This window comes from Ochlerotatus camptorhynchus, unplaced genomic scaffold, assembly GCF_037179485.1.
Source record: "Ochlerotatus camptorhynchus isolate MF236.1 unplaced genomic scaffold, CSIRO-AGI_Acam_v1.1 ptg000177l, whole genome shotgun sequence".
NCBI classification, from domain to species: Eukaryota; Metazoa; Arthropoda; class Insecta; order Diptera; family Culicidae; genus Ochlerotatus; species Ochlerotatus camptorhynchus.
In genome coordinates, this window is record NW_027040667.1 from 2,058,970 (window position 1) to 2,071,523 (window position 12,554).

Below are 12,554 nucleotides of genomic sequence, written 5' to 3' on the forward strand. Positions count from 1 at the left end.
CAAAGTGGTCAATTTCGTCCAATGCATTAGGTTGTCAAAATCTGAGTAAACGAGAAATGTCAAACTGAGTAAAAGCCACCCAGTCAGCCTAAAAAAACCCGGCCGTGTCGAAGCGAACGCTCTAAGAAACGGCGAAATTATTGTAAAACACCGGAAGAAATGTATTAAGGTAAGTAGGAATAGCATGCGGAGAAGATTTTCAATCGTCTTCAGCTCCAGTTAAATTAATATGGAGCAAGAAATTTCTATTTTTTATCAAAACAAATAAAAAAAAACAATATTCCCGGCTGAAAATATCACACAGTGATTTTGACTCACTCTGCGCGAGAACTCTAAGACCAGAAGGTCCCGAAAAAACGAGCTCAATTTTTTGGCTCAGCTCTGGTATTATCTTCGGTCCCAAGCTAATCGATTCACCCCTCGAAACATAGGAAAATCCACTAACCCCTCATTTTATTTGTCAAACTTTCAACTTTCAATCAAAACAAACATAGTGTAGTACTGGAATTTAAACTAGAATGGGGTACGTTAGTCGATTTGTTTGAGACCTAGTCAAGTAGTGAGCCAATTTAAAATCGTTAGTTTCGTATTGATTATTGGTAAAAGTACGCCTTCTCACTTTTGAGCAGCCATACTTCCCGCTGAAATGAGCATGATCGACTCAATTTGAAGTTGTTGCGAGTTACCGTGTTTTTCGGCTTGCTGTCACTTGACATAGTCCTCTCCAGGCGGGTTCGTATTGGTGCGATTTGCGTGTGTTAGTGAGATGAAAGTTTTTGTTAGCTGTGAGAAATTTTTTGTTTGCTGTAAGAACTGTCATTCTAAAGTAAAAATAAGCAACAAAACGAAAACAAACCCTACGCTTGCACGGTAACAGTCAAATACTGTTTTATGAGTAAAAGTTGACCCATTTTTAATAAAAGTGGCTTTACTCATTAATGAGTAGATGATTTTAACAACAATGAGTTTCTGCTAACAGTAGCTAACAGTTACTACTTAATTGGTATAATAAGTTACTCATTAATTAGTAGTGCCATTTTTATTGACAATGGGTTCACTTTTACGCATAAATGGAAGTTTGATTCTTACCGTGCACATGACAGTATACGCTAGTGTGTGTAAAATTATATTATTAGTGTAGTGTTCGTGAGATCCTGCTTGGAGAACTCAATGACAGTTTGTTATATCTGTGGTCGTGGGCGTGAGATTATCGTGATCAACCGGAAAAACATTGTTTCTGTAACGTGTAACGTCAACAATGTGGTTACGTATGAATGATAAGGAATGAAAAAGAAGCACGATTTCACATGCCGAACCTTTGTAGATTGAGATTCATCTTCGGTAGGACGAAGTTGCATCCATTTATAGACACAATTTGAGTACAGTAGACCGACATTACATCCACTTCCCTGGAATGTTTTCGTGTTTAAATTGTGAGCTTTACAATTTCCAGTCGTGCTCAATTAATATCCAAATAAAATAATCTAAACTTGCTGTTGAAAGTGAAATGTCGACTGCAGCTCAATTATTACATAATATACGGCCTAAAATTTAATTGAAAGCTTCATTTAGCCCGCGATTAGGGACATACCATATATCTCATATTTAATTTTTAATAAATAAATTGCCATAGTTCCTCCACTACTAGCTCACCCATCCTGTGAAATGATTGGAGGCGAACCAGCCCAAGGCTGAAAGCCTCCCTAATAAAGATAAATAATAATAATAATCCTGTGAAATTATTAAAATATAATAGGCTGGGCTGGCAAAATCATTCATTTTTGTATTAAGAGTTCAATCTATCAGGGCGTTCGGAAAATCTGAATTCGAATAGTAAATATCCTACATTAAAAGAACGATACAGTTTTAAAAATATCAAGGAAAGCAACATCAATTCGTTATATTTATTGTTGTAGTTGTTTTTCGATCAATCTTACGGCGTCATCTTCGCGATACAATACGCACAACACTGTGTAGTTTCCACTATCCTCTCGGAACCTATTCATATCTTTAGTGATTCTATCTGAATTCCGTACTGCTGTTAGCTATGTCACTTTGTCGGTACTTTGTAGTAAAATGCATCAGTTAGTTGGTAGATATTAGGTAGGTTGTTTCCACTTTGACTTGAGTGGAGTCGATTTTGATTAGTAATTAATTTGGTTTCCTTTCAATACGGTTGATTCAATTTTATGTGAAGTATCTTAACAGCAATCAACAGTTAGCGTTTCTTTTTGTTTTGCCAAACATGCTGGGGTAGTTTTTTTTAACAACGATACACAAATCACTTGCAATAATTTGCGCGACGTAAATTGGCTGTGCATGTAAATCAATGCTTGCGTTGCGAAACAATTCAACGTAAAATACTCTCTTAAGGATAGCCGATTACAATAAAAAAATATGTTCAAATTTACCTTTGCACACCCTGTTGGATTATATTACTCATAGTAGATGCAGTTTTCAACTGTTCGAGGCTTGCTAAGCGTTGGCTAATTCTTTTAAATATAACAATCTTCTGTAAGTAAGTTTAAGTGAGATAAATATGAGTTTATAGATTGTAGCAATTGAGAAGCGCTAGTATATACAGAGTACAGTGAAGCTGTCTTTGTCTAAGCTACCCACAATGAACACATGCTCATTTTAGTTTGCCAAAATCTCTCATTCAAATCGCTTAGCTAAGACGCGGATAATTTTGGCAATAAATTCCGTTTTTTTTGGGATTTTTCAATCGTGTCACTTTTGTTCATTACAAAAATAATAAACCTAGTCAAGAAGTCTGAGGTCCTCTGTGTGGTAGTGTTCGGTTAATTACTATGAGTTCAATTCCAGTTTTGCTCGTCGCCGTAGCCGCTCTTCGTGGTGAACATTTTCAAACATAGCTATACTGGTTGTCCACGGCCCTCTGGCCGTCCTCACCGGCAGCCGCTGAGGATCCACTTGCTGGTGCGTTGCCGGTAGCTGCCCCCATTTGACTACTGCCACTGGTTGCTCCCTGATTTCCGGACACCTCCAGTATGGTTTGCTGCGACAGTTCCAAATCGCACGTTTTGATCCGAACGCTTCCGTTCATGGTGATCACCTGCAAGGGCTGCGCAGAACACCATGCCACAGAGTCGGGGTTGCGTGCGAAGAGAACATTGGAACAGCATGATTCGATCAGGAGGGTGGGTTGTGGTGGTGGTGGTGATGATTGGAAGGATGGGTGGACACGATATTTGAACTATTAGAATGTTCGACTAAGAAGCATTACTAAAGCGCCTATGAAATAGGGAGAATAGAATATAAAAATACTACTTACCCCATGAATCAAAAACAGATACGGAATAACAGTTCTCAAACTTACAGTAGACATATTTTGCGAAAACTAAAATTCGAAGAGGTTGTGTGCTTTAGGAGATGCCTAAGACTCTTAATATGACGCTAAATAACTTTATCGAAAAGACAGCAGCGATAGGGCATTTTCAGCTTAAAACGCCAAAAATAAAGCCACTTTTGTCCCGACCCTTTTAGAGTTGAATGAACATTTGCAGAAAGATGACAGTTTCCATTAAAAAATTGTATTTTTCTGTAGTAAATTTTTATAAGAGTTTATGTAAAAATGTGTTTCATTTTTTCAAAAAAAAAAATATAATTAGAAAACGGTTTATTTAATCAGTACCCTCTTAGATTCCAAATTACACTAATTGGATGTAAAGACTTCGACTTATTAAGCATCTTTGCATTTTGACGTAGAACTACATCTATGTGGACTATACAAAAATACTACGCAAATAAAAAAAAAGTGTGACGAAATAGTGTTAGGTTTCGGACGCTTGTAACGTTGTCATTTATAGATAAAATTAAAATCCAAATACACCAATCGATAGGAAATAACTCTACATAATAAATAATTTTCCAACTTCCAATAAAAAAGCACTTTTGAAAATGTGCCAATGATAATTTTATCACTGTTTTCATGAAACACCACGTGGTTACCAATCGTTCTGCTTGAACCTGAAAAGTTATAAAACAGCGCTGCTCATTTCCCCTTCGGACATCGTGGCAAGCATCAAGCAGGAGCAAGTCAGCGGTAAGAGGAGGATTTTTTTCATCAGCCCTCATGCAGAAACATTTTCCTCGCAGCGGACGACGTGATCACCTTGACAAACAACCAGCGATGGGGTGGAAGGAGACTCACCTCTTCAACGAGCTGGTTTTGCATTAAACTATCCGCACCTACCCGATATCATTCGATCGGACTGGCGGTTTTCCATATTTATCTCGCTCTCATATTTATCTATCATTTGTTGAGAGTCGACCGGATGATATCGGGTAGGTGTGGGATGAGCTTTTTTAAGTAAACAAGCATGCTGGTATTCAGGAATATTTTTGTTGAGAAAAATGGAAAATTATAATAGTGCCTTAGTGGTTATTATCCTCCGGATTTCTTGTGTGTGAATAGTTTAGGCAACCGGTTAGCATACATAAGTATATCTGTAAATATCGCGTGAGATTTTTCATTGAAAATTAATTTTACCAGCTCAGCAGATTACATGCGAGCTGATCCGCCAGGCGCAAGCGATGTCTCGCAAATAAATATTAATTAGTCCATTCCTTCGTTCAAGTCAATATTTCAGTTTTGCTAAAGCGATTTGTTTTGAAAGTACTCGTGTATCAGTGGTAAAAGTTTCGTCTCGATACGTGCAGTTCAAAAAAAAAGTTGTACTAGGGTTTTTGATCTAATTTCCGTCCTACTAAGCACATATGACTTCTAAATTTATTCACCTGGATTTGATAAAGAGTCATAAATTTTTGAGATATTGTTTAAAATCTAATACTGCTTCTTGATTCTAAATTCGTTCTACGAGTTTCAATTCCGTCCTAACGCATTGAAACGCCGTTAGATTTTCTTCGTCCTACGGATAAACGTAGAAAAAGGAAATTCGCTAGGAGCGCTTCTTTTGTTTTGAGAACAATGAGCGTAAATATTCATACAATGCGCTCTAATAGGATTTATGTTGTAGCTAATGAACAAACGCATAGGAACAAACCTATTATTGATTTGTGCATGGGGAAATCATTGATATTATTGATCTTTTCTGATCGATTGAACGGAAATCGACGATTTGTTGGTGAAATCAAACTTGAATTTGCTGGGGACATCACCCCGTGCTGTGGCCAGATAAAACTTTTGTCCGGGAACCTGCCTGAAATCTTGACACAAGTTTCGTCGTCCATGAGAAGGCATCCTCTGTAGTTTGTCAGAACCCGGTCGTACAACTTTCGGGCGCGTGTTCTGGCCACTAGATTGTGCTTCATCGTCCTGTTCGGTTGCTTGGAGGCACGGAATGAACGGTAACTTGCTCGCAGACTGATCCTCCGGACGGTCCTACCATAGAGGTAACTCTAAGACCAGAAGCTCCCGAAGAAACGTGTTCAACTTTTTGGCTCAGTTCTGGTACTATCTTCGGTCCCAAGCTAATCGATGTACCCCTCGAAACATAAGAAAATTCACGAACCCCTCATCATAATTTCGACTAAAATGGGGTACGTTAATCGATTTGCTTGGGACCAATAAGCTAGTTTCCACCGGTTGGTACTACGTCTGGCACCGTATTTTTTGGCAGCATCCCGGTCTGAGAGTCGTGGGTTTCTCTTGATCGACCTCAACACCTTCCAGTTCAGGTGCCGATCCAAAGTTCCAGCACGAAGTTTGATTTGAACCACTTGAAAACTTCTCCCACGGAAGAAACGGCAATTTTAAACTTTTTCGCTATATTTCGAATTGATCACGTCGGATTTTCGACGTGGGAATGCAAGATCGATTTTCAGTTCCCGTCTTCCATCTACTACAACTTTTTTAATACGGCACGTATCGAGACGAAAATTTCACCACTGAATCAAGTGTACTTTCAAAACAAATCGCTGTCAAAACATTCCAAATCCGACTACTAGATGCGCTGTTATAGAATAAATAATGTGTCCGGATTCTTAGTGGACCACACTTTAGGATTATCAAATCCATCTCGGGCTCAATAAACACCCTATCAACATAGTTACCCATATTCTCGTTTTCGTTTGAACCGTATTTTCCATACAAAAAACTACAAGGGACAGCTCTATGGTGACGTAGGAATACGTGGTCTTATATAATAAATCTTATTTGTTAACTGCACTCTCTGTTTACATTCTTTAGTATGACGCGCTTGACATGGATGGCCCACAGCGACTCACGAAGAGCTACTGATTCCGATCAATAGATGCTCGTTTATAGATGCTCTTGTGGGCTGCAGCTCGCTGTTTGCAGGCAGCCTTTCGTTGTGTACTGAAGAATACCACGCGGTGATTGAGTAAACACCGTTTGGTGAGTGGAATTCAATTTTGAAATCTGTGTTTGGGAAATCGCTTTTCGCAGGAAATTGGTCGTACAATTTTCAATAGTGACATTTTGAAAAATGATAGTCTTAATTTTAACAGATTCGTAGAAAAAATTCCTATCGAATGGCGTATTAAGAATTATAATCCATCATTTCTGGATCAAAATCAGACCACTTTTATGCCACGATCGACTTTGGTTTTTGAAATTGCATCCCCAATGATGCCTTAAAGTACATGGTATGTTAGGTTTAAACATATCTAGATAGAGCTAGAATAAGGCGTAACAGCTTTTGTAAACAATAACTTCTCTCGATGATGTTTAGAAATTCAAGGCAGGCTCACGCAAACCAACATTACCGTCGGGTAGGGGAAGTCTTATCCTACCTGATGGTGATGTACATTTGCGTGGGCGAGCCTAGACTTTCAAGACATCATCGAAAGAAGTCATTGTTTACAAAAGCTGTTACGCCTTATTCTAGCTCGCCTTACGCCTTAATTCCAGCTCTATCTTGATATTGGAACTGACATCCGTTTGATGTCCTAGACAAATGTCCAAAAATACTCTTTTACAAATTGATGGTGGTCCTGAAAAGGACCTTTTTGTCGTGATGGTTGAGTAATGCTGAGCCATTAGGGTGTTAAACACAGATGAGGCTGGTGAGTTGTATGTTGTTTGGAATAAGGGTGACGCGCTTGGCATAGATGGCCCACAGCAACTCACGAAGAGCTACTGATTCCGATCAATAGCGGTGTGGCTTCTTCCTTCTTCTATGGATGCTCATGTGGGTTGCAGCTCGATGCTTGCAGGCCTCCATTCTTTGTGTACTGGAGAACCATGTTCAACGCCACGCGCCGAAAGCACTGCTGCTGCTGCTGATTCCGACGACCGGACACCACCACACACGGTGATTGGAACTGAATCGGATCAGCGGTTGAGGCCAGCCTTGATAGCTAGCTGCTTGCGGGGAGCCTTTCGTTGTGTACTGGAGAACACCACCACTCACCACGCGATTGCTGAATAAACACCGTTTGGTGAGAAAGAAATGGTATTCAACTTTGAAATCTGTGTTAGGGAAATCGCTTTCCGCAGGCAATCGGTGATAATTTTAATTATCATAGCAACAGTTGCACATTCGTGCATTTTTCAAAGGTGGTGTTTTTAAAAATGATAAAGTCTTAAATTTAACAGATGCGTAGAAATATTTCTGATCGATTGGCGATAAAATTATTGAAATTGGTTCAGGGGCAGCTGAGTTATTAACGTTCAAAATCTTTCATAATTTTGTTACATTCCATTTTTGGTTTTCACAAAGTATATCCCCATATTGAAATTACAGACATAGTCCTACGTCAACATATACGAACGAAAACAAGAATAAGGGTTAGTGTCAATTTAAGTACAAATACACTGAGCATTTGGAATTTTTCAGTTAGGAAGGGGTTCATGGATTGAGTCAAAATAGTCCACCCTTTGCGTTCCGGTAGTAATGAAAACGACAAAGTAGGCATCATATTTGAGAGCCGTCTCTCACTTTCAATCAGTTGAAGATCTTCAAACTACCTAATCGTCATGAAGTCATACGGTTATTTGAATAATCTCTGATTCAGCTGACATAGTGAAGAAATATCATTGTAAAAATATCCAAGGGGCTTTGAAATTCTCCGAAGATCAGTGACCGTCTCTGACTTTGCATTAACTAAAAAAAATGGGTGCACTTTGAAGAAATACCATGAACAGTGGGGAAATATCGAGAGCTTCGGAGAAGAGTTATGCATATTTCTTAAAACTGCGGGAGCTTAAAGAATGCTCCGTGAATTTTAGGGATGTCCAGAGAACTCTAATTTATTAAGAAGTTCAAAGAACTTCTGAAGAATCCAGATATCTTTAGGAAAGTCCCGACTATCGAGAAAGTTTAAAGATCTTCAAAAAAATATCCAGACAACTTCGTACATTTCAGGAAAATGTCGAAAGCTTGATCGAAGATCTAGAGTAGTTTTTAGGAAAAATTCAGAGTAGTTCTGAGGAGAACTTCAGAGTAGTTCTGAGGAGAACTTCAGAATAGTTCTGTGGAGAGTTTCAGAGTATCTCTGAGGAGAACTTCAAAGTAGTTCTGAGGAGAACTGCAAAGTAGTTCTGAGGAGAACTGCAAAGTAGTTCTGAGGAGAACTTCAGAGTAGTTCTGATGAGAATTCCAGGGAAGCTCCGAGAACTCCAGAGAAGTTCCATTTTCCTCAGGAAAATTTCAGAAATAAATGAACTCCTCGGGAGCACCCTTAATACGGCTACCAATGTTCTAATTTTTGAATTTTCATGTAGTTTGATGTGTCACATGAGGGTATAGATTCAAGGTTCACTTCTACGGAGGTATTCGGAACCAGGCATGGAAATCATTTACATTCATTTATTGCATTTCAGTGATCACTCGGCTGTCGACAAAAGCAGGCCACTCTCGATGTGTGCTACGCGGTCGTCTGTTTTCTCGGCAGCAACCATTGTGTGGTCCTCCTCATTGTTCTTCATCAGCAGTTCTTTCGGTCGATGCGTCGTCGACTTTGGAAAGCAACCGCTTCTGGATGAGTGTGTGAGTGCTGACCACGTTTTGCGTCCATTGCTGCAACGGACGCGCTCTGACCCTCGTTGGCGTACAACAATTTGCCATACAATAAAACTACTGGAAGCGGCTCCAGTTCTGATGGAGGAGGCTTTTTGGATAGCGGAAGATAAAGTGTTTATTGTGTTGTACCTTTTGACTATACACAGCAAAAAATTTTTTTTGATATCACGTCAAAGTGGATGCACTACAATCATGTCGAAAATATGGTGTAATATTACTTGCTAAAAAGGACAAAATTATCATTAATACAATGCATGAACTGACATTACGCTGCTTTTACTGCATTTGTTTATTTATGTGGTCATAAAAATTACATGAAATTTTCGACATGATTGTAGTGCATCCACTTTGATGTGATATCAAAATTATTTTTTTGCTGTGTATTTTTAAGATGTATTGTATAGTGACCAAGAATCCTCGGCTCTGTAAAGTTAATTCGGTTGAGCCTTATCTAATAAATTAATAAACAATAATTTATTGCATTTATTTACCTCTAACTTATTTCATCAACAGTATTCCGTAAAATGATGTATGAAGTTTTTGTAAGTTTTATGATTGGCTACAATTTTTGTTAACAATTCAAATTTGTGTCTCTTATGCATGATGAACCAGAGCGAACAGAACCCGCCATTGTTTTTCAGTGAAAGTAAATTACATTCACTGAAAAACAATAACATTGTATGGAGTGGGCAGAACGCTCTAGTTCGTCATGCATAAGAGATACAAATTTGAGATATTCGCAAAAGTTGTAGTTAATCATAAAACCTACAAAAGGTGGATACATCATTTTACGGAATACTGTTGATGGAATAAGTTAGAGGTAAATGAATGCACTAAATGAATGTAAATGATTTTACATGCCTAACGGCGCCGGTGGTGTAGTGGTAAGCGTGATTACCTCTCACCCCAGCAGGCCTGGGTTCAATCCCAGTCGGCGCCGCAGGGATGTTCTGAGGCATAACATCTCTGATCACGCCTTCCTTCGGATGGGAAGTAAAGCCGTTGGTCCCCGGTTCATGAGTTGATGGGTCGATAGGTAGGGTCCAGGTGTGGGAGCTGCCTTCCTGGCACGTCGGTAGAATTGGTGCTCAGCACGGAAAACAAGATCGACGGAAAAAACAAACCAAAGGAAAAAAAAAAGATTTTACATGCCTGTTCGGAACATGTCCGGATCTAGCCAACGTGGTCTTCAGTACTTAATATGGCCACCAATGATAATATTTTTGAATTCTCATATAATCTGATGTGTCACATGAGCGTGTTGGTTCAAGAAGATTATGGCCACTTCTCCGGGGTTACCCGAAACATATCCGGATGCGGATGCCAACATGGTTCTGACTACTTTCTACGACATTGGATGATTATTTGGTTCACGTATTGAAGGTTCTGGTTAATCCAAAATTACAAAAACTACAACTGAAATCATCGCATCGCGTTTTTCCAAAATGTTTAAAAAAACGCGTTTTAGTACAATTCCGCCTTTGCCGCAACGCGCTCATTATGGGTTGTCAAACGGATTTCAGGGTATTGAAAAATCTCTCTGTTGAAATGGGTTACAGAGTTTGACGTCACACTCTTTCAACCATTTAAACAGCGGCAGAACGAAAGAGACTACAAATTCAGTGGACCTTACCTAGGGGAATTTACGTATTCTCGTCAGTCTAAGCAGCGTCCGAACTTCTATTAGCGATTTCTCAGCGTCACACACATACATGACAGGTTTGTTTGTTGACATTTATCTGCTGCTTGCTGTTCTACCCATTCCAATCGACAGAATTGATCAAAACGGGTTGAACATGTTTTTACAACGCTCCAAACTTCTCAGGTGAGTGTGACTATTGTCGGCAGTCTCTTTTTCTTCGGCACCCTTTCCATTTGAACTGCGTGTTAACCAGCTGTTCTATTATCGGCAACTCGAAATCAGCCGTATTTTGTAGTGTATTAATATATTTAATTTAAAGAAAAATATGGCATAACAGGATTGCACAGTCGTAAAAATGTAATCTGATTGAAGCTGAAAAGTTAAGGAATCGGCTTAATACATTCAGCGAAGAGTTTTGATGGGAAAATACTGCGAAATTAACGTTTCAATTTCGGTTGCCGAAAACAGTCAATGGGTGCCGAAGCCATAATTTACCCTATTTACATCTCATTGATTGATGATCAGAAGGTCGATTTGACAGCACATCCCACCCCTGTGCTCGATAGGTAGACGGTTTGACAGTTCGATAGGTAGATATTGGTTTAAGTCTGCGTAACTCTTCTATTATAAACTCTGGCAGGACGGTTCTAACCAAGCAAATGCCCTTGCAAGGAGTATACGAAAGAACCTCTTTCCGAAGTTCATAACCTTAACTCCTGGTTACATCTTCAATGGTCTGTGACGCAGAACGTTAAAGGCTAGACCGGCAAGCCAACCCTTCGCTGCTGACGTCGTAAGATCGACGAAGATCCAGTCGTCGATACTATGGATTTATTTTACTTAACTCATTTAATTTTGTTAGAAATTTAGCTGAAAAGAAAACATGCATAAGTTCGCCAATAAACGCATTATCACTGGCAAATCACATGTCCTGGCATGCTTTGAAGATCATTTTCATTTAGAGATACAGGTATACCTCGATATAACGTAACTGTCACTTTTGACTATCATCGCTGATTTCTAGCTAACAATCATTAAATAAGACCGACAAATGAAATGGCCTTAACTCCATTTTGTAAACAAACCATTTTCTCGCGAATTGAAGTACGCAAAGGCAAACCAACATAATGACCAGGTAGGGGAAAATTCTCCTCTACCCGATTGTGGTTTAGGTTTGCGAATCAAGGTTTGTTTACAAAATGGAGTTAATGCCATTTTAATTGTTGGTCTTGAAATCATACAAAGTAATAAAACCATCGGATATATGACACAATCCTCCATCCACAGACAAACAGACGTAACTCTTCATTGTGTATCTTCGTTCACGCATTTAACGGTTGATTTGAATATTATCAGTTTCGCGAACTACTCGCCGCAGCGCTGGCATCGGATCACTTTGACGTTTCTATACATTCTATAGAACTTTTATGCAATATTGTTTGCAAGTTAGCGCGCAAGCTTGTTTTCCGCGAGAAGCCCGAGAGATGTCGTTACTGAGGTCATATGTTTTCAGAAACTATGTTTACAAGAAAAACTTTTTTAAAGAGTTACGTCTGTTTGTCTGTGCTCCATCTATTGGTCATGTCAATCTATATGAATTGTTATTGGTGCGATATAGACGATGGAAGTCAAAAGTGACAGTTACGTTATATCGAGGTATACCTGTAGTGACGAAAGCTGTTTTGTCAATATCGTCATGAACCGTTCCTAATGTCGGCCTAATTGTCCCTAATATTGGGCCCATACATAAATTTCGGAAGAAGGCATGTTTTGCCAATTTTTCACTAGCAACGAAAAATATCCATTTGTACTGCCCAGATGACGAATTGTTCTAAGAAAAATTGAAGAACAGAAGATATTCATCGACCAATCTTTAGATCCATAGGCCAACATTAGAGCCATTTTCCCTACCTTTCAAATTTTCAAGTCGTTACAAAATAAAG

The 12,554-nt window shown here is 39.0% G+C and overlaps 1 protein-coding gene across 3 annotated transcripts in view; it reads right to left on the minus strand.

Annotated features, from left to right (window-relative positions):
- Window positions 1-2,228: 2,228 nt before the first annotated feature.
- Lnk (SH2B adapter-like protein Lnk) overlaps window positions 2,229-12,554 on the minus strand; it is a 68,535-nt gene continuing 58,209 nt past the window's right edge. Inside the window, exon 5 of one of the 3 annotated variants that reach the window (XM_065222756.1) lies at window positions 2,229-3,085. In XM_065222756.1, the coding sequence (XP_065078828.1) occupies window positions 2,867-3,085 (219 nt within the window). In that variant the 3' untranslated portion in view covers window positions 2,229-2,866. Of the gene's footprint in view, window positions 3,086-3,109; window positions 3,256-12,554 lie in introns of those variants that run through there. The other 2 variants (XM_065222754.1, XM_065222755.1) reach the window with 2 other exon arrangements.